Raw genomic sequence first — 25386 nt, forward strand, 5'->3', positions numbered from 1 at the left:
CATGGATTACAGGCTACATCCGCACTGATATAAAGGGTAGAGCTGTCGCTTATAAGAAATCCCGCGATGCCCTCCGACGAAACATCAAACAGGCAAAGCGTCAATACAAGACTAAGATTAAATTGTGCTACACCGGCTCCGATGCTCGTCGGATGTGGCAGGGCTTGTAAACTATTACAGATTACAAAGGGAAGCACAGCCGAGCGCTGCCCAGTGACACGAGCCTACCAGATGAGCTAAATTACTTCTACGCTCACTTCGAGGCAAGTAACACTGAAACATGAGAGCACCAGCTGTTCCAGACGACTGTGTGATCACACTCTCTGCAGTCAATGTAAGACCTTTAACCAAGTCAACATTCACAAGGCCGCAGGGCCAGACGGATGTGTACTCCGAGGATGCGCTGACCAATTTGGCAAGTGCCTTCACTGACATTTTCAATCTCTAACAGTCTGAGTCTTTTAATACCAACATGTTTCAAGCAGACCACCATAGTCCGTGTTCCCAAGGTAACCTGCCTAAAAGACTACCAACCCATAGCATTCATATCTGTAGCCATGAAGTGCTTTGAAAGGCTGGTCATGACTCACATCAACAGCATTATCCCAGAAACCTTAGACCCACATCGCGCCCTAACAGATCCACAGATGATGCAATCTCTATTGCACTCCACACTGCCCTTTCCCACCTGGACAAAAGGAACACCTATGTGAGAATGCTATTCATTGACTACAGCTCAGCGTACAACACCATAGTGGCCTCAAAGTTCATCACTAAGCTAATAACCCTGGGAGTAAACACCCTCTGCAACTGGATCATGGACTTCCTGAAGGGCCGCCCCCAAGGGGTAAGGGTAGGTAACAACACATGCTGATCTTCAACACGTGGGCCCATCCGGGGTGCGTGCCTAGTCTCCAACTGTACTACCTGTTCACTCATGACTGCACTACAATGCACAACTCCAACACCATCATTAAGTTTGTCGATGACACAAAAGTGGTAGGCCTGATCACTGACAAGACCTGGCCGTGTGATGCCAGGGCAACAACCTCTCCCTCAATGTGATCAAGACAAACGAGATGGTTCAAGAATACAGGAAAAGGTGGACCGAGCATGCCCCATTCTCATCGACGGGGCTGTAGTGGAGCAGGTTGAGAGCTTCAAGTTCTTTGTGTCCACATCACTAACAAACTAACATGTCCCAAGCACACCAAGACAGTTGTGAAGAGGGCACAACAAAACCTATTCCCAGACTGAAAAGATTATGGCATGTGTCCTCAGATCTTCAAAAGGTTCTACTGCTGCACCATTGAGAGCATGGTTGACTGGTTGCATCACTGCCTTGTATGGCAACTGCTTGGCCTTCGACCGCAAGGCACTACAGAGGGTAATTCGTACAGCCCAGTACATCACTGGGGCCAAGAGTTCTGCCATCCAGTACCTCTATACCAGGCAGTTTCAGAGGAAGGCCCTAAAAATTGTAAAAGACTGCAGCCACCCTAGTCATAGACTGTTCTATCTGCTACCGCATGGCATTTGGTATGGTATTTTTTTTAATTATGAAAATCTTTGTCCGAGTTGAAATGAGTTGGCTAGCTATCTAACATTAGCTAGCCTGTTCGAGTTGAAACATTATTGAAAGCAAGCTGGCCATCTACATCTTATGATTAGTTAGCTAGCAAGCAAGTATCCAAATGCATGCCCACTATTGCCCCATAATGCCAATGGGCTACAGATAGCATGGTAGCTAGCTAATGTGAGCTAACATTATGCACATCTTCTTCAGACATGCTACATCACATGTTAGTTTTATGTATTTAGCTAGCGACAGTATCACTCCCCTTTCATCTATGGTATCACAGCTAGCCTGGCTTGCTAGCGTTATCAAATAATGTAGCTACCTTCATTGCTAACTTGCTCACCAACACAAAAGTGAACATGTCAGATGTAATCCATATTATTGAAATGCATTGGAAGTTTGTATCAACATCATGGAAACCTATTTTCACACCTATTTGTCAAGCAAAATGTGAGTGCGTTGCAGTGACATAATGAGGTTGGACCCAGGTGCAGAGAAGAGACCAGATGAGGAATCAGTGGTTAAGGATAAACATAATACTTTACTTAGAAACAGAAGGATCAACAGTAACCCTAGAAAACAACAAACACTAAGTCTCAAAAACTCACTCAGGGCACATAATTCAAACAACAACAGAGTCGTGAGTAAATAGGACACACCTGAGTGTCGTTAATGTCTCGAGGACGGCCCCTGCCACCCTCTGGTGACAGGTGGAACCATGACAGTTGCACCCATATGCAAACTTGACAACATAATGTCCACATGGCAGCTGGGGGCAGAGCACAACATTTTTTCATATTTTTTATTTATTTTTTATTTCACCTTTATTTATTAAATAACCAGGTAGGCTAGTTGAGAACAAGTTCTCATTTGCAACTGAGACCTGGCCAAGATAAAGCTTAGCAATTCGACACATACAACAACACAGAGTTACACATGGAATAAACAAAACATACAGTCAATAATACAGTAGAACAAAAGAAAACAAAAAGTATATATACAGTGAGTGCAAATGAGGTAAGTTAAGGAAATAAATAGGCCATGGTGGCAAATTAATTACAATATTGCAATTAAACACTGGAATGTAAGTTTGGCAGAAGATGAATGTGCAGGTAGAGAGACTGGGGTGCAAAGGAGCAAAATAAATAAATACCAGTATGGGGATGAGGTAGGTAGATAGATGGGCTGTTTACAGATGGGTATGTACAGGTGCAGTGATTTGTAAGCTGCTCTGACAGCTGGTGCTTAAAAGCTAGTGAGGGAGATGTGAGTCTCCAGCTTCAGAGATTTTTGCAATTTGTTTCAGTCATGGGCAGCAGAGAACCGAAAGGAGAGATGACTAAAGGAGGAATTGGCTTTGGGGGTGACCAGTGAGATATATCTGCTGGAGCACGTGCTACGAGTGGGTGCTGCTATGGTGACCAGTGAGCTGAGATAAGGAGGGGCTTTACCTCGCAGAGACTTGCAGATTTGGCGACGAGTATGAAGCGAGGGCCAACCAATGAGAGCGTACAGGTCGCAATGGTGGTTAGTGTATGGGGCTTTGGTGACAAAACGGATGGCACTGTGATAGAGTGCATCCAGTTTGTTGAGTAGTATTTTATAGATGACATCACCGAAGTCGAGTATCGGTAGGATGGTCAGTTTTACGAGGGTATGTTTGGCAGCATGAGTAAAGGATGCTTTGTTGCGATATAGGAAGCCGATTCTAGATCTAATTTTGGATTGGAGATGCTTAATGTGAGTCTGGAAGGAGAGTTTACAGTCTAACCAGACACCAAGGTATTTGTAGTTGTCCACGTATTCTAAGTCAGAGCCGTCCAGAGTAGTGATGCTGGGCAGGTGCGGGCAGTGATCGATTGAATAGCATGCATTTAGTTTAATTTGCGTTTAAGAGCAGTTGGAGGCCATGGAAGGAGAGTTGTATGGCATTGAAGCTCGTCTGGAGGTGAGTTAACACAGTGTCCAAGGAGGGGCCAGAAGTATACAGAATGGTGTCGTCTGCGTAGAGGTGGATCAGCGAATCACCAGCAGCAAGAGCAACATCATTGATGTATACAGAAAAGAGAGTCGGCCCGAGAATTGAACCCTGTGGCACACCCATAGAGACTGTCAGAGGACCGGACAACAGTCCCTCAGATTTGACACACTGAACTCTTGTCAGAGAAGTAGTTGGTAAACCAGGTGAGGCAATCATTTGAGAAACCAAGGCTGTCAAGTCTGCCAATAAGAATGTTGTGATTGACAGAGTCGAAAGCCTTGGCCAGGTCGATGAATACTGCTGCACAGTAATGTCTCTTATCGATGGTGGTTGTGATGTCGTTTAGAACCTTGAGCGTGGCTGAGGTGCACCCATGACCAGCTCTGAAACCAGATTGCATAGCGGAGAAGGTATGGTGGGATTCGAAATGGTCAGTAATCTGTTTGTTGACTTGGCTTTTGAAGACCTTAGATAGACAGGGTAGGATAGATATAGGTCTATAGCAGTTTGGGTCTAGAATGTCACCCCCTTTGAAGAGGGAATCTTTGGGAATATTTGGGAATCTCAGAAGATACGAAAGAGAGGTTGAACAGGCTAGTAATAGGGGTTGCAGATATTTTTAGAAAGAGAGGGTCCAGATTGTCTAGCCCGGCTGATTTGTAGGGGTGCAGATTTTGCAGCTCTTTCAGAACATCAGCTATCTGGATTTGGGTAAAGGAGAAATGGTGAGGGCTTTGGCAGATTGCTGTGGAGGGTGCCGGGGTTTAGGTAGCCAAGTGGAAAGCATGGCCAGCTGTAGAGAAATGCTTATTGAAATTCTCAATTATAGTGGATTTATCGGTGGTGACAGTGTTTCCTCGCCTCAGTGGGCAGCTGGGCAGCTGGGATGAGGTGCTCTTATTCTCCATGGACTTTACAGTGTCCCAGAACCTTTTTGAGTTGGTACTACAGGATGCACATTTCTGTTTGAAAAAGCTTGCCTTAGCTTTTCTAACTACCTGTGTATATTTGTTCCTAACTTGTTCCTAACTTCCCTGAAAAGTTGCATATCACGGGGGCTATTCGATGCTAATGCAGAACGCCACAGAATGTTTTTGTGCTGGTCAAGGGCAGACAGGTCTGGAGTGAACCAAGGACTATATCTATTCCTAGTTCTAAATGTTTGAGAGGGGCATGCTTATTTAAGATGGCGAGGAAGGCACTTTTAAAGAATAGCCAGGCATCATCTACTGACGGGATGAGGTCAATGTCTTTTCAGGATACCCCGGCCAGGTCGATTTCAGGGATTGTTTGACAGTGATGATGGGTGGTTGTTTGGTTGCAGACCTATTACAGACCTATTACGGATGCAGGCAATGAGGCAGTGATCGCTGAGATCTTGATTGAAAACAGCAGAGGTGTATTTGGAGGGCGAGTTAGTTAGGATGACATCTATGAGGGTGCCCGTGTTTACTGATTTTGGGTTGAACCTTGTTCATTGATAATTTGGGTGAGATTGAGGGCATCAAGCTTAGTTTGTAGGATGGCCGGGGTGTTAAGCATGTCCCAGTTTAGGTCACCTAGCAGCATGAGCTCTGAAGATAGATGGGGGCAATCAATTCACATGTGGTATCGAGGGGGGCAGAGGGAGGTCTATAGCAAGCCGCAACATTGAGAGACTTGTTTTTGGAAAGGTAAATTTTAGAAGTAGAAGTTCAAATTGTTTGGGTACAGATTTAGATAGTAATACAGAACTCTGCAGGCTATCTCTGCAGTAGATTTCAACACCGCCCCCTTTGGCAGTTCTATCTTGGCGGAAAACGTTATAGTTAGAAATTGAAATTTTGGTGGTTTTCCTAAGCCAGGATTCAGACACGGCTAAGACATCTGGGTTGGCAGAGTGTGCTCAAGCAGTGAGTAAAACAAACTTAGGGAGTAGGCTTCTAATGTTAACGTGCAAGAAACCAAGACTTTTACGTTTGCAGAAGTCAACAAATGAGAGCACCTGTTGGGTGGGAGTGGAGCTAGGCACTGCAGGACCTGGATTAACCTCCACATCACCAGAGGAGAAGTAGGATAAGGGTACGGCTAAAGACTATACGAACTGGCCGTCTAGCACGTTCAGAGCAGAGAGTAAAAGGAGCAGGTTTCTGGGCAGGATAGCATAGATTCAAGTCATAGTGTACAGACAAATGTAAGGTAGGATGTGGGTACATTGGAGGTAAACCTAGGCATTGGGTAATGAAGAGAGAGATATAGTCTCTAGAGATGTTTAAACCAGGTGATGTCATCGCATATGTAGGAGGTGGAACAACATGGTTGGTTAAGGCATATTGAGCAGGGCTAGAGGCTCTACAGTGAAATAAGACAGTAATCACTAACCAGGACAGTAATGGACAAGGCATATTGATATTAGAGAGAGGCATGCGAAGCCAAGTGAACATATGGCTCCAGTGAGTGGTTGGGCTGGCTGAGGAAAGAGCGATTCAGACAGTTTGCAGGCCAATGCTAACAAGCTAACAGTTAGCAGGCCGGGGCTAAACAAGCTAGCAGCTAGTAGACCGGGGCAAGCAAGCAGTTAGCAGGCCGGGTTAGCAAGCAAGCAGTTAGCATGGGCTAGCAGTTACAGACCGGGCAGGTAAGCTAGCAGTTAGCCGACCGGGTTAGCAAGCAAGCAGATAGCAGGGGCTAGAAAGTTAGCCTTTGGGGGACGTCGCAGTGGGGGTAAGTCTGTTTTTGCCTATTCGTGCGGTGACGTCGATAGACCAGCCGTGGAATTAGTAGGGTTCCAAGTAGCTCTAGGTAGGTAGCAGGCCTAGCTGGTTAGCATAATGGGCCTTCAGCGGGCGTCGCGCCTGAGGGGCCTGTTGGGAGTCCTCGGGCAGATTATGTAGGTATTCCAGTCGTAGGGGATCTGCGGTGTTCCATGCCCCGTACCGGCTGTAGAAGGGGTCCGGATATTGTAGCCCAGGAGTATACTTCGGTGGTAGCACAGGAGCCCTGGCCGGGCTAGCTTCAAGCGAATTTGTGCTTGCTCTGGGATGGAAACGCTAGCCAGGAGTTGTCATCCGGGATTGCGGTTAGCTAGTTGCGAAGATCCAGATGAAAATGTTCAGTTTGCGGTAGGAATCCGGGGATAAAAATAACAGGTCCGTTATGCTCTGGTTAGAGTCCCGTTGTTCGAACTGACGAGAGCTTTCCGAGCTGAAGGTTCCCAAAACACAAAAACTGTCCAGTTGTGCAGATGATTCTACAATGTTTATTTTGTGGTTGAAAAAAAATCACCTGATGTTACAAGAACTTTCCCAGAACACAGTTTGTATGTTCTTTTAAGGTTCCCAGAATGTTTTATTAGGTTGTGACAACATTGTGGGGACAAATGTGATGAAGAAAGTAAATAATAAAATACAGCGTTACAAGTACACACCATATGAAGAAGATGTGAACATTTTGTAAACTGTTCTGTGTCCTGATTGGCCATATTTGACTGGGGGGAAAAACACAAGGCCACAACTATCTCCTGGTGGAAGAGAGGCTTAATGATATGTCTTGGGAACCAAACATTGCAGGTTCACTCCTGACATCTTCAGATTGTTAACATATGAAGTGTAAAAAATATGATTATGTTTGTATGAATAAATGCAGTTCAAATGTCCTGACAGAGAGGGCTGCATCGCTTATGTATTATTCTTACAATGTGTTATTACATACAGCCAGGAAGATCTATTGGATAGAGCGATGTCAATTTACCAGCACTACTACCAGGAATACGACTTTCCCAAATCAGATCCTTTGTCTGAACCACCCAGGGCATTTGAAATGATTCTGAGGCTGACCCAAAATAACACTGCCGGAGAAGAGAAAGACGAAACGGTCTTCTGGTCAGACTTCGGAGATACCCACTGCTTCCGAGTACATTACTTGCTAATGTCCAGTCTCTAGATAGCAAGGGTTGCTTTCCAGAGAAACATCAGGGATTGTAACAAACTCTGTTTCACAGAAACATGGCTCTCTCGGGATATGCTGTCGGAGTCGATACAGCCACCTGGATTCTTTGTGCGTCGCGCCGACAGGAATAAACATCTCTCTATGAAGAAGAATGTCGACCATATTATCTCTCAAGAGAATTCTGTTCGGTTATTATCCCCCCCCCAAGCCGATACCACGATGGCCCTCAAGGAAATAAGGAAATTCACTGAACTTTACGCTAACTGGAAACCATATTTCCTGAGAATGCATTTATTGCAGCTGGGAATTTTAACAATGCAAATTTGACAACAAGACTACCTAAATTCTATCATCCTATCGACTGTAGCACTCGCACTGGAATAACACTGGACCATTGTTACTCTAACTTCCGCGATGCATACAAGGTCCTCCCCCACCTTTCTTTTGACAAATCTTACCACGACTCCATCTTGCACCTCCCTTCCTTTAGGCAGAAACTCAAGTAGGAAGTCCACGTGCTAAGGACTATGGCCGAATACAAACAGTGTAGTTATTCCCTCCGCAAGGCAATCACATAAGCAAAATGTCAATATAAAGACAAAGTGGAGTTGCAATTCAACGGCTCAGACACAAAGTGTATGTGGCAAGGTCTACAAACAATCAGACTACAAAAGGAAAACTAGCCACGTCAATGACGAACTAAACACCTTCTTTCCCACTTTTTAGGATAATACAGTGCTATGGATGTGGACCGCTAACAAGGACTGTGGGCTCTCCTTCTCAGTGGCTGATGTGAGTAAGACATTTAAATGGGTTAACCCTTGCAAGGCTGCCAACCCAGATGGCATCCCTAGCCGCATCCTCAGAGCATGCGCAGACCAGATGGCTGGTGAGTTGACGGACACATTCAATCTCTCCCTATCCCAGTCTGCTGTCCCCACATGCTTCAAGATGGCCACCATTTTTCTTGTACAAAGGTAACTGAACTAAACGAGCACTTCTGTCATCATGAAGTGCTTTGAGAGACTAGTCAAGGATCATAACACCTCCACCTTACCCGACACCCGAGACCCACTTCAATATGCTTACCATCCCAATAGGTCAACAGGCAATGCCATCACACTGCACACTGCCCTACCCCACCTGGATAAGAGAAATACTGTACCTGTGTAAGAATGCTGTTCATTGAGAATAGCTCAGCATTCAACACCATAGTACCCTCCAAGCCCATCATTAAGCTTGAGGAGCTGGGTCTAAACCTCGCCTTGTGCAATTGGGTTACGGACTTCCTGACGGGCCCCAGGTGGTGATGGTAGGAAACAACATCTCCACTTCGCTGATCCTCAACACTGGGGCCCCACAAGGGTGAGTGCTCAGCCCCCTCCTGTACTACCTTTTCACCCATGACTGCGTGACCTTGTATGCCTCCAACTCAATCATCACGTTTGCAGACGACACAACAGTAGTAGGCTTGATTACCAACAACGACGAGACAGCCTACAGGGAGGACGTGAGGGCTCTCGGAGTATGGTATCAGGAAACAACCTCTCACTCAACGTCAACAAAACAAAGACTTCAAGAAACAGCAGAGGGAGCACCCCCCTATCCACATCAACGGGACAGTAGTGGAGAAGGTGGAATGTTTTAAGTTCATCGGTGTGCACATCACGGACAAACTGAAATGGACCACCCACATAGACAGTGTAGTGAAGAAGGCGCAACAGCACCTCTTCAACCGCAGCAGGCTGAAGAAATGTGGCTTGTCCCCTAAATCCTCACAAACTTTTATAGATGCACAATTGAGAGCATCCTGTCAGGCTGTATCACCGCCTGGTACGGCAACTGTACCACCCTCAACTGCAGGGCTCTCCAGAGGGTTGTGCGGTCTGCAAAATTCATCAACGGGGGCAAACTACCTGCCCTCCAGGCAACCTGCCAAACTCGATGCCACAGGAAGGCCAATAAGTTCAAGGACAACAACCACCCGAGCCACTGCCTGTTCGCCCCGCTACCATTCAGAAGGCGAGGTCAGTAAAGTTACATCAAAGCTGGGGCCGAGAGACTGAAAAAAAGCTTCTATTTCAAGGCCATCAGACTGTTAGACAGCCTTTACTAACACAGAGAGGCTGCTGCCTACATACAGACTTAAAATCATTGGCCACTTTATTAAGTGGATCACTAGTTACTTTAATAATGCCGCTTTAATGTTTACATATCTTGCATTACTCATCTCTTATGTATATACTGTATTTTATACCATCTACTGCATCTTGCCAATGCTGCTCTGTCATTGCTCATCCATATATTTATAAACTCAGCAAAAAAAAAATCGTCCTCACTGTCAACTGCGTTTATTTTCAGCAAACTTAACATCTGTAAATATTTGTACGAACATAACAAGATTCATTAACTGAGACATAAAGTGAACAAGTTCCACAGATATGTGATTAACAGAAATGGAATAATGTGTCCCTGAACAAAGGGGGGTCAAAATCAAAAGTAACTGTCAGTATCTGGAGTGGCCACTAGCTGCATTCCATACTGCAGTGCATCTCCTCCTATTGGACTGCACCAGATTTGCCAGTTCTCTTCCACCAAGGCACCTGAAGTTCCCAGACATTTATGGGGGGAATGGCCCTAGTCCTCACCCGCTGATCCCGAAGTTCCCAGACATTTATGGGGGGAATGGCCCTAGCCCTCACCCGCTGATCCAACAGGTCCCAGATCCAGGCTCTTCGCTGGCCATTGCAGAACACGGACATTCCTGTCTTGCAGGAAATCACGCACAGTACGAGCAGTATGACTGGTGGCATTGTCATGCTGGAGGGTCATGTTAGGATGAGCTTGCAGGAAGGGTACCACATGAGGGTAGAGGTTGTCTTCTTTGGTAATGCACAGCGTTGAGATTGCCTGCAATGACAACAAGCTCAGTCCGATGATGCTGTGACACACCGTCCCAGACCATGACGGACCATCCACCTCCAAATTGATCCCGCTCCAGAGTACAGGCCTCGGTGTAACGCTCATTCCTGCGACAAAAAACTTGAATCTGACCATCTCCCCTGGTAAGACAAAACCGCAACTCATTAGTGAAGACACTTTTTGCCAGTTATGTCTGGTCCAGCGATGGTGGGTTTGTGCCCATAGGCGACGTTGTTGCTGGTAATGTCTGATGAGGAATTGCCTTACACCAGGCCTTCAAGCTCTCTGTCCAGTTTCTATCAGCGTATTGCGGACAGTCTGAGCACTGATGGAGGGATTGTGGGAAACAGTGTTGAAACCCTGTACAATGAAGATCTGTGAAGTTAATTGGATTTTTACTAATTATCTTTGAAAGACAGTGTCCTGAAAAAGGGATGTTTATATTCTTATTCCATTCCTTTACTTAGATTTGTGTGTATTAAATCATTGTTGTGGAATTGTTAGATTACTTGATAGATATTGCTGCACTGTCAGAACTTGAAGCACAAGCATTTCGCTACACTCGCAATAACATCTGCTAACCATGTGTATGTGAATAAAATTTGATTTGAATGTAATTAGAATTCCATATAATATGTTTCTGTATCACCTACAATATTTACCATTACATCGGGAGAGAAACATAGTAGGGATGCATCCAATTTTGCTTTCAGTATATACACATTTGCACAATGAGAATGTTGTGGTAATATTAGGTAAAACGTTAACTTCTTGAAACTCCCCATCCCGGATCCGGGATCGTGACTAAAGCCTCAGGCTCATTAGCATAACGCAACGTTAACGATTTCTGAAAATCGCAAATAAAATGAAAATAATGCGCCTACTCTCAAGCTTAGCCTTTTCTTAACAACACTGTCATCTCAGATTTTCAAAATATGCTTTTGAACCATAGCAATTCACTAATTTGTGTAAGAGTATGCTAAGCTAGCTTAGCATTTTGAGTAGCATTTAGCACACAACATTTTCACAAAAACCAGATAACCATATAAATAAAATCATTTACCTTTGAAGAGCTTTGGATGTTTTCAATGAGGAGACTCTCAGTTACATATCAAATTTGCAGTTTTTCAAAAGAATATTATTTGTGTGGGACAAATCGCTCCGTTTTGTTCACGTTTGGCTATGAAAAAAACCTGTATACAGTTATAGCCTGAAGCTCAGTAGCATAATGTAACGTTAACGATTTCTGAAAATCGCAAATAAAATGAAAATAATGCGCCTACTCTCAAGCTTAGCCTTTTCTTAACAACACTGTCAATGAGGAGACTCTCAGTTACATACCAAATGTGCAGTTTTTCCTGAAAGCGTCTTTGTGTAGGAGAAATCGCTCCGTTTTGTACATCACATTTGGCTACCGAAACGAACCGAAAATTCAGTCACCTACAACGTCAAACTTTTTCCGAATTAACTCCATAATATCGACCGAAACATGGCAAACGTTGTTTGGAATCAATCCTCAAGGTGTTTTTCACATATCTCTTCATTGATATATCGTTCGTGGAAGCCTGCATTCTTCTCTGAATTCTGTGGAAAAATACTTGCAGCTGACTTTTGCGCACCAATTTCGGCGCAGGACACCGGGCGGACACCTGGTAAATGTGGTCTCTTATGGTCAATCTTCCAACGATATGCCTACAAATACGTCACAATGCTGCAGACACCTTGGGGAAACAACAGAAAGGGCTGACTCACTCCTCTCGCATTCACAGCCATATAAGGAGACAATGGAAAACTGAGCCTCAAAAATCCTGCTCATTTCCTGGATGCCGTTTCATCTTGGTTTTGCCTGTAGCTCACGTTCTAGGGCACGCACAGAAAATATCTTTGCAGTTCTGGAAACGTCAGTGTTTTCTTTCCAAAGCTACCAATTATATGCATAGTCGAGCATCTTTTTGTAACAATATATTGCGCTTAAAACGGGCACGTCTTTTTATCCAAAAATGATATAGCGCCCCCAGAGTTTCAACAGGTTAATATAACATTCTGAATGTTCTTGAAATGTTCTGAGGACCTCAAAGACAAGGTAAAACATATATTGTGTGAACACCAATGGAATATTATGTTAAATCTCAAACAAATATGCTGACTCATTTAAAAAACTGACTCATTTCATTGTTACAACATGTAATGTGCATCCTGACTTTAACATTATATGAATGTCATCACAACTGATATTTTTATCTCTTGTAATGTACCCACACTGTTCCCACAACCTAGAGGAATGTTTTAGGGACTTTTAAAGAATAAAGAACATTTGTTCTGGGAATGTTCTTGCAAAAACAGGAAAATGTTCTTTTGCAACCAAATAGAAACATTGTATACTGAACAAAAATATAAAACGCAACATGCTACAATTTCAAAGATTTTGCTGAGTTACAGATCATATAAAGAAATCATTAAATTTAAATAAATAAATTAGGCCTTAATGGATTCCACATGACTAGTCAGGGGAGCAGCCATGGGTGGGCCTGCGAGGGCATAGGCCAACCCACTGGGGAGCCAGGCCCAGCCAATCAGGATAAATTTATCCCCAGAAAAGGGTTTTATTACAGACAGAAACACTACTCCACACGCCCTCCGACCCCCTCTGATGATCCCGCAGGTGACGAAGCCAAATGTCAAGGTCCTGGGCTGGCATGGTTACACATGGACTCTGGTTGTTAGGCCTGTTGGGCGTACTGACAAATTCTCTGAAATGACATTGGAGGCGGCATATGGTCGAGAAATTAACATTCAATTCTCTGGCAACAGCTCTGGTGGACATCCCTGAAGTCAGCATGCTAATTGCACGCTCCCTCAAAACATGAGACATCTGTGGCATCGGAAGATTACATACACATGTTGGAGTCAATAAAACACATTTTTCAACCACTTCACAAATTTCTTGTTAACAAACTATAGTTTTGGCAAATTGGTTAGGACATTACTTTGTGCATGACACAAGTCATTTTTCCAGCAATTGTTTACAGACAGATTATATCACGTATAATTCACTGTACCACAATTCCAGTGGGTCAGAAGTTTACATACACTAAATTGACTGTCCCTTTAAACAGCTTGGAAAATTCCAGAAAATGATGGCTTGTCTATAGAAGCTTCTGATAGGCTAATTGGCATCATTTGTGTCAATTGGAGGTGTACCTGTGGATGAATTTCAAGGCCTACCTTCAAACTCAGTGCCTCTTTGCCTGACATCATGGGAAAATCAAAAGAAATCAATCTAGACATCAGACAAATAATTGTAGACCTCCACAAGTCTGGTTCATCCTGGGGAGCAATTTCCAAATGCCTGAAGGTGCCACGTTCATCTGTACAAACAATAGTATGCAAGTATAAACACCTTGGGACAACGCAGCCATCATACCGGTCAGGAAGGAGACACATTCTGTATCCTAGAGATGAACGTATTTTGGTGCAAAAAATGCAAATCAATCCCAGAACAACAGCCTTCACAAGGACCTTGTGAAGATGCTGGAGAAAACAGGTACAAAAGTATTGATATCCACAGTAAAACGAGTCCTATATCGACATAACTTGAAAGCCAGACAATGGTTTGCAACTGCACATGGGGACAAAATATCATCTTTTTTGGATAAATGTCCTCTGTTCTGAAGAAACAAAAATAGAACTGTTTGTGTTTGGAGGAAAAAGGGGTAGGCTTGCAAGCCGTAGAACACCATTTCAACCGTGAAGCACGGGGGCGTCAGCATCATGTTGCGTGGGTGCTTTACTGCAGGGGGACTTGTGCGCTTCACAAATAAATGGAATCATGAGGTAGGAAAATTATGTGGATATATTGAAGCAACATCTCAAGACATCAGTCAGGAAGTTAAAGCTTGGTCGCAAATGGGTCTTCCAAATGGACAATGACCCCAAGCATATTTCCAAAGTTGTGGCAAAATGGACAACAAAGTCAAGGTATTGGAGTGGCCATCACAAATCCCTGACCTGAATCCGAAAGAACATTTGTGGTCAGAACTGAAAAAGCATGTGCGAGCAAGGAGGCCTACTAACCAGACTCAGTTACACCAGCTTTGTGATGAAAGAAATAAAAGCTGAAATAAATCTCTACCATTATTCTGACATTTCACAACTTAAAATAAAGTGGTGATCATAACTGACCTAAGATAAGGAATTGTTACTGGGATTAGATGTCAGGGATTGTGAAAACTGAGTTTTAAATGTATTTGGCTAAGGTGTATGTAAACTTCTGACTTCAACTGTATCTCTGTAGAACTGTGATCCACTGTAACCTGACCCTCACAGGCCAGTAATGACAATGCTGTGTAATCAGCTAATTTCATATGTCACACCTGTCAGGTGGATGGATTATCTTGGCAAATTATGAAATGCTCACGAACAGGGATGTAAACAGATCTATGCCCAGAATGAGAGAAGCAAGCTTTTTGTGCATATGGAAATTTTCGGGGATATTTTCTTTCAGCTCATGAAGCATGGGACCTGCACGTTACGCGTTGCGTTTGAGTGGCGCAGTGGACTAAGGCACTGCATTGAAGTTGCTAGCTGTGCCACTAGAGTTCCTTGCTCTCTAGCGACTCCTGTGGCGGGTCGGGAGCCGACACGATCACCAGGTGTACGGTGTTTCCTCCAAAACATTGGTGTGGCTGGCTTCCGGGTTAAGCGGGCATTGTATCAAGAGGCAGTGCAGCTCAGTTGGGTTGTGTTTCGGAGGGCGCATGGCTCTCGACCTTCGTACGGGAGTTGCGGAGACAAGACAAGACTGTAACTACCAATTGGATACCATGTAATTGGGGAGAAAAAGGGGTAAAGTAAAAAATAAAATAATCAGCTGCTCTGGGAATGTTCTTGAAACATCAGGTGAATGTTTTATATTCTATATTCATCACCACGACTGGACAGTGTTTTTGAGAACATTTGCTCTGAGAACCTTCATAGAACCAATTTTGGTTTCCTGGGAAGGCTGCTTAGATATTCACATGAGCATGAAGTGTGTCTACACGGCCCGACACCTGACCAAATTTCATACTGTAGCATCTTCTCAGGGTGAGTGAGAGAGAAGAAGGGAGGGAGAGAGAAAGAGATCAAAGTGAGGAACAGTGTTAGTGTAGAGAGAGAGTTTGAGAGAGAGATTTGCTATTTGACTCCTGCTGGGTGGATTAATATTCAATTATTATGCTCCTCAATTTTTGACTTATCATGTCTAGCATGTTGGGCTAGTGTAACCAGTGCAGTTAAAGCTAGAACTACTGTAGTTGCTCCTGCTCAACAACAGTAATTTAAAATGTTTAGATTTATTTTAAGTGCCTAAACAACATCTTATTAGCAATTGGGTCATTGTAAATGTATAAGCAGAACTAAAAACTACTTTGAAAAAGCAATTCACAACAAGGTTATGAACAAAGTGAATTAAAATGCAGTTGTCCTTGCACTGCAATAATGGACTAATTGTGAGATTTGAAACAAAACAAGATTTAGAGTAACAGTGTATTTATTTAAACATGCTTTCAAACATGTAGAAATAATATGCATTTGTATGTCCTGGTTACTGATTTGGTTTGAATATTCCTTAGGTATTATGTGACTGGGACTCATGCACAGTACATACTGTAAATTAATAGCTGTGATAGACACAGATAGAGAAAATTGCCTGTAAACCTGCTTACTAACATAATGCCATTGCAAATAGTAACCAACTGCACATGGTTCCTCTCATATTGGTGGTCCTAATGTGTCTTTATTTTACTGAATAAAGGACTGAGTGTGATGAACTTTATACCACTGATGAAAGTATCTAATTGAATTATCTGTAAGGTCCTTCATCATTATTTGGACGAAATGATCTTACCATGCTCTTCCTTTCTCTCCTCTGTCTTTTGTAGGTCCCTGCATATGATCTACCATGGACAAAGTGCTCAGCAGCCTCCTGCTTCTGGGAACCGCAGTGATGATGGCCCATGCATGCCCCAAGTACTGTGTCTGCCAGAACCTGTCTGAGTCCCTGGGTACCCTCTGCCCATCCAAAGGCTTGCTCTTCGTACCTCTGGACATAGACCGGCGGACCGTAGAGCTCCGCCTGGGCGGCAACTTTATCCTCAAGGTTACACCGCAGGACTTTGCCAACATGACGGGCCTGGTGGACCTCACCTTGTCCCGCAACACCATCAGTGCCATCCTGCCTTTCTCCTTCCTCGACCTGGAGACCCTGCGCTCCCTGCACCTGGACAGCAACCGGCTGACCGAGCTGGGACCGGACGACCTGCGTGGCCTTGTCAACCTGCAGCACCTCATCCTCAACAACAACCAGCTCAACCGCATCTCCAAGGTGGCTTTTGATGATCTGATGCTGACACTGGAAGACCTGGACCTGTCCTACAACAACTTGCAGGGTGTACCTTGGGAGTCCATCTGCAAGATGGTCAACCTCCACCAGTTGAGTCTTGATCATAACCTCATCTCGCACATCGCAGAGGGGACATTTACAGACCTGGACAAACTGGCGCGCCTGGACCTCACGTCCAACCGTCTCCAGAAGCTCCCGCCAGACCCCATCTTCACCCGTTCCCAGACTAACTTAATACTGACCACTCCCTACGCCCCTCAGCTTTCCCTGAGCTTTGGGGGAAACCCCGTTCATTGCAACTGTGAAGTGCTTTGGTTCCGGAGGCTGGACCGAGAGGACGATATGGAGACCTGCGCTTCCCCTCCCAGTCTAAAGGGACACTACTTTTGGTCCGTGCGGGAAGAAGAGTTTGTCTGTGAACCGCCCCTGATCACTCAACACACGCACAAGTTGTTAGTCCTTGAGGGCCAAACAGCTAGCCTACGCTGCAAAGCTATCGGCGACCCAATGCCGATCATACACTGGGTCGCCCCAGACGACCGTTTGATTAGCAATTCGTCCCGAGCGACCGTGTACGATAACGGCACCCTGGATATTACCATCGCCACGTCCAAGGATTACGGCACCTTCACTTGCATCGCAGCCAACGCAGCAGGGGAATCGACTGCCTCTATAGAACTATCCATCATTCAACTGCCACACCTCAACAATGGTACCAACCACACCGCACAGCCCAAGTCCCGGCTCTCGGACATCACCAGCTCTACCAAGACCAGTAAGGGGGAGTCCAAGCCTCTACCGGAAAAGGTGGTATCTGTATCGGAGGTGTCTGCATCCTCTGCTCTGGTCAAGTGGACTGTTAGCAAAACAGCACCCAAGGTCAAGATGTACCAGCTCCAGTACAACTGCTCCGAAGATGAAGTCCTGATTTACAGGTAAATAACATTGTGTGACTTTTTTTATTAAAACATTTTTTTAACTTTTCTTTTAATAGACTTGAGGGTTTGATGAGAGGTGGTTGCAATATCACAATACAGTTTAACAAATCCCTAGGGTCCCCATTTGCCTTTAGAACTTTACAGCACTTCAGTTGTACGTAACCAGTCTGTCGCCAATTAATTGTTATCTACATCCGACATGTAGCCTACTGCTCCTATGTGTTATCCAAAGAGTATTGATAGCATGTCCTCTTGACACTTTCCTCAATGTTTGCTTTTGATATCCCAATGCAGACAAGAGATTATTCAGAAAATAACAATACCTACACCTGCAATTAACAAGCACTGACCCAGGCACTTCAAACTCAATTTTTTTATCAAAGTGAAACCAGCCACAAAAATAATCCAACTATTTAATAGTTTATTCCTGCAATCCTAACAAAGTGTAACGGCGTTCTTCGTTTGTCGAAAGAGAGTCGGACCGAAATGCAGCGTGTTGGTTACTCGTGTTTTTAATAGAACAAAATGACGATACATGAAATAACAAAAACAACAAACGGAACGTGAAAAATCTATACAGCCTGTCTGGTGAACACTAACACAGAGACAGGAACAATCACCCACGAAATACAAAGTGAAACCCAGGCTACCTAAATACGGTTCCCAATCAGAGACAACGAGAATCACCTGACTCTGATTGAGAACCGCCTCAGGCAGCCAAACCTATGCAACACACACCCCTAATCAGCCACAATCCCAATAACTAAAAAACCCCACTAAGAATTACAACAAACAATAAACCCATGTCACACCCTGGCCTGACCAACTAATTAACTAAAACACAAAATACTAAGACCAAGGCGTGACACAAAGAGGATTTTTCTAAATGTTCTTTCAACTATTTATCTCAATCCCAATTCCCTAGACAATTAGGAATATATATAGCATGGAAATAAATCTGTCATTCAAACATTTTCTAACTTAAAAAAGTAAGCACTTACTTTAGTGATGGAAGATGTCCAAACAACTACAAATATTCCCACTACAACAAATTAACAGAAAACACACAAAGAAGAATTAGTATAATGATAATTAGCCTGGCAATCCAACACTTTACATTTAGGTTGCCTGTGTAGTAACATTGTAATTACACTAGTAACAACATGTGCAAACCTAATAGCATTAGAATTGCATTAGGAACAGTTACCTCACCCTGTATTTGACTCCATTGCTATAAGAAGGAAAGGGAAAGACATTGGCAGATCTAGACTAGCAGGCCTGGGAATAAACTATATATCTCCCCTGCCTCCCAAGAGCGTGATGTGGTTATGAATGCTGAGGGACTGTCCCTGGATATTTACTACCCTTACTTTGTTAATAAAATAATTGTGCAGGAATTGGAAAAGCGGGCCACCGGGCTGTTGCTGAATGCATTTACAGTAAGTTATGTGTTCGATCGTAAACCTTCGTAAACACATTAAATTGAATACCAATGAACCTCCTTAGCAATACTTTACCTTTTAATGGCCAACGTGCCATAGCCCTTTGAGATTTACCTCTTATGCAAGTCCCGGATTCTGAATTGTTTAATAACCGAGAGTGGACACTATGGAGATCTGCTGTTGCTTATTGGTTTACTGGGGGAATGCGATATTGAAATCATGCTCAGAGTTGTGTTGAGATATTATTCTGCTCAAAGCACTGAATAGAACTCATCACCTCTTAAGAATACAATAATGGGATATGTTTATCTGATTAGCTCACCAGGCACATTCAGTGCTAGTTTTTTCAACCTGCTCCTTTACAGTCCAAGAAGTAATTTAATTTCCTCAATATAGCTACAGCTTTTCTCTGTCCAATGAATGTGGCGGACGGGTGACTCAACCTTTTTCCACCCACCCACAGTTTATATGAATGCATTCTTATCCCAGCATTTCTACAAATGTGTTTAAATAGACTGGCGCTGAACATATTGCAGTTCCAAGTTATGAATGCTGTATACAGTGCTTTCAGAAAGTGTTCATATCTGTCACGCCCTGGTCTTAGTATTTTGTGTTTTCTTTATTTATTTGATCAGGCCAGGGTGTGACATGGGTTTTGGTATGTGGTGTGTTTTGTCTTGGGGTTTTTCGAAGGTATTGGGATTGTGGCTTAGTGGGGTTTTCTAGCATAGTCTATGGCTGTCTGAAGTGGTTCTCAATCAGAGGCAGGTGTTTATCGTTGTCTCTGATTGGGAACCATATTTAGGCAGCCATATTCTTTGAGTGTTGATTGTGGGTGATTGTTCCTGTTCCTGTGTTAGTTTGCACCAGTTTAGGCTGTTTCGGTTTTTACGTTTATTGTATTGATTCGTGTTTCCTTTGTTTCATTAAAACATTACTCTAAATAGCCACGCCGCATTTTGGTCCGACTCTCCTTCACATGAAGAAAGCCGTTACAATATCCCTTGACTCATTCCATATTTTCTTTTGTTACGGCCTAAATTCAAAATGGATTAAATTGTTTTTATTTTCTCACCCATCTACTCTACCGTTCAAAAGTTTGGGGCCACTTAGAAATATCCTTGTTTTTGAAAGAAAAGCAAATTTTTTGTCCATTAAAATAACATCAATTTGATCAGCAATACAGTGTATTGTATTGTAATACATTGTTAATGTTGTAAATGACTATTGTAGCTAGAAATGGCAGATTCTATATGGAATATCTACATAGGCATACAGAGGCCCATTATCAGCAACCAAAACAAAGAACCTTATTCTGAAACTCGTCAGTCTCTTCTTATTCTGAGAAATGAACAATTCCATGCAAGAAATTGCCAATAAACTGAAGATCTCATACAACGCTGTGTACTACTCTCTTCACTGAACAGCTCAAACTGGCTCTAACCAGAACCAGATATGTGCCTCGACACAATCCTGTCTCGGAGCTCTACGGATAATTCCTTCAACCTCATTGCTTGGTTTTTGCTCTGACATGCTCTGTCAACTATGGGATCTTAGGCCGTCATTGTAAATAAGAATTTGTTCTTAACCGACTTGCCTAGTTTATATATATATATATATATATATATATATATATATATATATATATATATGACAGGTGTGTGCCTTTCCAAGTCATGTTCAATCAATTGAATTTACCACAGGTGGACTCCAATCAAGTTGTAGAAATATCTCAAGGATAATCAATGGAAACAGGATGCAACTGAGCTCAATTCCGAGTCTCATAGCAATGGGTTTGAATACTTATGTAAATTAGGTATCTGTTTTTAATGTTTTATATATTTGCAAACATTTCTAAAAACCTGTTTTCGCTTTGTCATTATGGGGTATTTTGTGGAGATGGACGAGGTAAACATGTAATGTTATCCATTTTAGAATAATGCTGTAACGTAACAAAATGTGGAAAAGGTCAACGGGTTTGAATACTTTCTGAATGCACTGTATATACAAGAGTCAATGTACATGGGTATGGGTTAGTCAAGGTAATTGAGGTAATATGTACATGTAGGTAGGGGTAAGTGACTATGCAGAGATAATAAACAGAGATGAGCAGCAGCGTACAGTTGAAGTTGGAAGTTTACATACACATTAACCAAGTAAAATTAAACTCAGTTTTTCACAATTCCTGACATTTAATACTAGTAAATATTCCGTGTCTTAGGTCAATTAGGATCACCACTTTATTTTAAATATGTAAAATGTCAGAATAATAGCAGAGACAAAATTTATTTCAGCTTTTATTTCTTTCATCACATTCCCAGTGGGTCAGAAGTTTGCATATACTCAATTAGTATTTGGTAGCATTGCCTTTAAATTGTTTAACTGGGGTCAAACGTTTTGAGTAGCCTTCCACAAGCTTCCCACAATAGGTTGGGAGAATTTTGGCCCATTCCTCACGACAGAGCTGGTGTTTATACTTGCGTACTATTGTTTGTACAGATGAACGTGGTACCATCAGGCGTTTGGAAATTGCTCGCAGGGATGAATCAGACTTGTGGAGGTCTACAAAAAAATATCTTGGGTCTTGGTTGATTTCTTTTGATTTTCCCATGATGTCAAGCAAAGAGGCACTGAGTTTGAAGGTAGGCCTTGAAATAAATCCACAGGTACACCTCCAATTGAATCAAATGATGTCAATTAGCCTATCAGAAGCTTCTACAGTCATGACAACATTTTCTGGAACTTTCCAAGCTGTTTAAAGGCACAGTCAACTTCGTGTATGTAAACTTCTGACCCACTGGAATTGTTATACAGTGAATTATAAGTGAAATAATCTGTCTGTAAACAATTGTTGGAAAATGACTTGTGTCATGCATAAAGTTGATGTCCTAACTGACTTGCCAAAACTATAGTTTGTTAACAAGAAATCCGTGGAGTGGTTGAAAAATGAGTTTTAATGACTTCAACTGTATGTGAAGAGCGTTGTTAGATTTTGAGTGAAACTTGGAACAATGTTATATTCAGAAGCATAGTATTAAGGAATGTCAGAGACTGTTTTTTAAATCAAAAGTTCATGTTTATCTGTAGGAAACAAATGACTTTGGAATGTGTTGGTTTGATGGGAGGAAGTTGCAAGATTGCTATAGGGGAAGTGGATGGACATCTGTGGATTAGGCGAAGGAGGGGTTGAGGTCAGGTCAGATCCCCTGAAGAGATAAATTATGGTTTAGTACCCTATTACCCTTTTCCTGTCGAACCATAAGATGGATTGGATTGGAGAGAAGGAGGAGTGCCTAATTTGGAGGATATATGTATAATTGTGGTGGTGGAAACATGTTTTTGTCTGGGTGCAGCTGTATCGACCCTTTGGGAAGAATTAAACGTGGCTAACCTCACTAGGGTCTGTGGGACGCTAGCGACCCACCTGGCCAACATCCAGTGAAATTGCAGGGCACCAAATTCAAAAACAGAAATTCTCGTTATAAAAATTAATAAAACATACAAGTGTTATACATCGGTTTAAAGATAAACTTCTTGTTAATCAAACCACAGTGTTAGATTTCAAAAGCCTTTAAAAAGGCGAAAGCATACCATGTGATTATCTGAGAACAGTGCCCAGCGGACAAATCATTATAAACAGTTACCAGCCAAGTAGAGGAGAAACAAATGTCAAAATAGAGATATAATTAATCACTTACCTCTGATATTCTTCATCTGGTTGCACTCACAAGACTCCCATTTGTTCGATAAATTCCCTTTTATATCCAAAAACCTCCATTTTGTTTGCTCGTTTTGGTAAGTAATCCACAGGCTCAAATGCAGTCACAACAGGTAGAAGAAAAATCCACATAGTATCCGTAAAGTTTGTAGAAACATGTAAAACGATGTTTATAATCAATCCTCAGGTTGTTTTTAGCCTAAATAATCAATAATATTTCAACCGGACAATAACGTCATCAATATTAAAAGGTAAACAAGAAAACATCTGGGACACTGTAGTGTCCACTCATTCAGGGTGGTCTTACTCTCTAATTTTTCAGAATACAAGCCTGAAACAATTTCTAAAGACTGTTGACATCTAGTGGAAGCCATAGGAAGTGGAATTTGAGTCCAAAGTCAATGGACACTGTAATGGCATTCAATAGAAAACTACAACTGTAAAAAAATCCCACTTCCTGGATGGATTCTTCTAAGGTTTTTGCCTGCCAAATCAGTTCTGTTTTACTCACAGACATTATTTTAACAGTTTTGGAAACTGCATATCCTAGCGTCTGGGCCTGAGTAGCAGGCAGCGCAGGATGATGTGGAAGCATATCTTACCACCTTCGAAAGGACGGCAGAGAGGGAGAAGTGGCCAAAAGAAGAATGGGCAGGGCTTCTGGCACCATACCTGGCAGGGGACGCTCAAAAAGCGTATTTCGACCTGGAGTTGAAAGATGCACAGGATTACGATAAACTAAAGGGAGAGATCCTGACTAGACTGGGAGTGACCAATACCGTGAGGGCACACACTTCCACCAGTGGTCCTACCAACCGGGACAACCCCCACGAACACAGATGTTCGACTTGATTCACCTGGCACGGAAATGGTTGCGACCAGAGACCCGATCATCCGCCGAGTTCGTCGAGACCATCGTACTCAACCAGTTTTAGCGAGGTCTACCCCAAGAAGTGAGAGGGTGGGTTGGCCAGAATGAGGTACTTTCCGCCGACCATCTCGTGGGCCTGGTTGAACGGTATTGTATGGCAGGAACAGCTGAGCAGGCACAGGAGGAAAGATTCTCGTTCCCCAGGCATGGGCAAACTAGCGGACAGGGTAAGGCTGTCCCAGCATATAGAGGGGGAAGAGAGCAGCGTGGGGCCATGAGGAAAGAATCAGAATCAGGCCGAGACACTAAGGGAAAAAACGGAAACCGGGACTGGGTGTCGAGGGGGTCTCCCCCCCGAACCCCTATTATCTGTTACAATTGTAATCAACCAGGACATATTGCAGCCTACTACCCTATTAAAGAAGAGCTAATGCAATGTAACCTCGGTGAAAATGAAGATGATATATGGTATGCATGTCCTGTTGTAACCACTGTACTTGAAAGATCAAGAAACAAACATATGTGCAGGGTGAAGGTTGAAGGGAAAGAGGTTGAAGCACTGCTGGATTCCGGCAGTATGCTAACCCTGGTCGTTGCAAGCCTAGTGCCGAATCATAAACTGGATACAAGACAGGATATCAGTGTTACATGCATTCATGGGGATACCCGTCTGTACCCCACGGCCTTAGTGAGCATACAAACAGAGGACGGTCTGCTAGATTATGAGGTCGGTGTGGTCCCAAAGATGCCATATGATGTAATATTGGGTAGAGACTTTCCTAACTTTGCGAAGTTAGGCCACAAGAATGGCAAATTTAAGAAGCCAACAACCCTGACCAAGCAGGAAGAAGCATGGGGCCTTCAACCAAAGCCAGGAAAAGAGGTCTCCCAGGGGACAACATCACAAGTGCTAGTAGGGGAGGAGGAGGATGAAGTGGCAAACCTCGCTGATAACGAACAGCCCGGTACTAGTGGGGCTGGGGTCGGTCTGAATCCAGAGGACGACGATCTACAACCCGCAGACCTGGCAGGTTCCTTGACTAATTTTGGGACGGCCCAAAACCAGGATCCAACCCTGCAGCAAGCCAGAGCAGATGTGCAGGTCGTAGATGGTACTCCCATAAATGTTGGTATGATGCCTAATAGTTTTCCCCACTTCATCATGAAAAAGGGTTTGGTGTACAGAGTCTCGAAAATAGGGGTTGATGTGGTGGAACAGTTGTTGGTTCCCACTCGGTACCGCAGGACAGTACTGGATCTAGCTCATGGGCACATTCTGGGTGGACACCTTGGTATCGATAAAACCCGAGACCGGATTGTAAGGAGGTTTTACTGGCCAGGAATTCAAGCTGAAGTGGCTCGGCATTGTGGAGAGTGCCCGGAGTGCCAGTTAACAGCTCCCCGACCAGCTGTTAGAAGCCCGTTAGTGCCACTCCCCATAATCGAAACACCATTTGAGAGGATAGCGATGGATTTAGTGGGCCCACTACCCAAATCTGCCAGAGGGCACCAATACATTTTGGTCATTCTAGATTATGCCACTCGCTACCCAGAAGCCATTCCCCTTGCATGGACGATGGCTTCCAAGAATATTGACAAAGGAATTAGTGCTCTTGTTCACCAGGG

General features: G+C 43.4%; 1 protein-coding gene across 1 annotated transcript in view; it reads left to right on the plus strand.

Moving 5' to 3' along the window:
* Positions 1 to 25386, plus strand: part of LOC135526146 (leucine-rich repeat and fibronectin type-III domain-containing protein 2) — an 85306-nt gene that overhangs the window by 43586 nt on the left and 16334 nt on the right. Inside the window, exon 3 of the mRNA XM_064954272.1 lies at positions 16331 to 17726. Coding sequence (XP_064810344.1) covers positions 16351 to 17726 — 1376 coding nt within the window. The 5' untranslated portion in view covers positions 16331 to 16350. The remainder of the gene's footprint in view (positions 1 to 16330; positions 17727 to 25386) is intronic.

Source organism: Oncorhynchus masou, chromosome 32 (assembly GCF_036934945.1).
Source record: "Oncorhynchus masou masou isolate Uvic2021 chromosome 32, UVic_Omas_1.1, whole genome shotgun sequence".
NCBI lineage: Eukaryota > Metazoa > Chordata > Actinopteri > Salmoniformes > Salmonidae > Oncorhynchus > Oncorhynchus masou.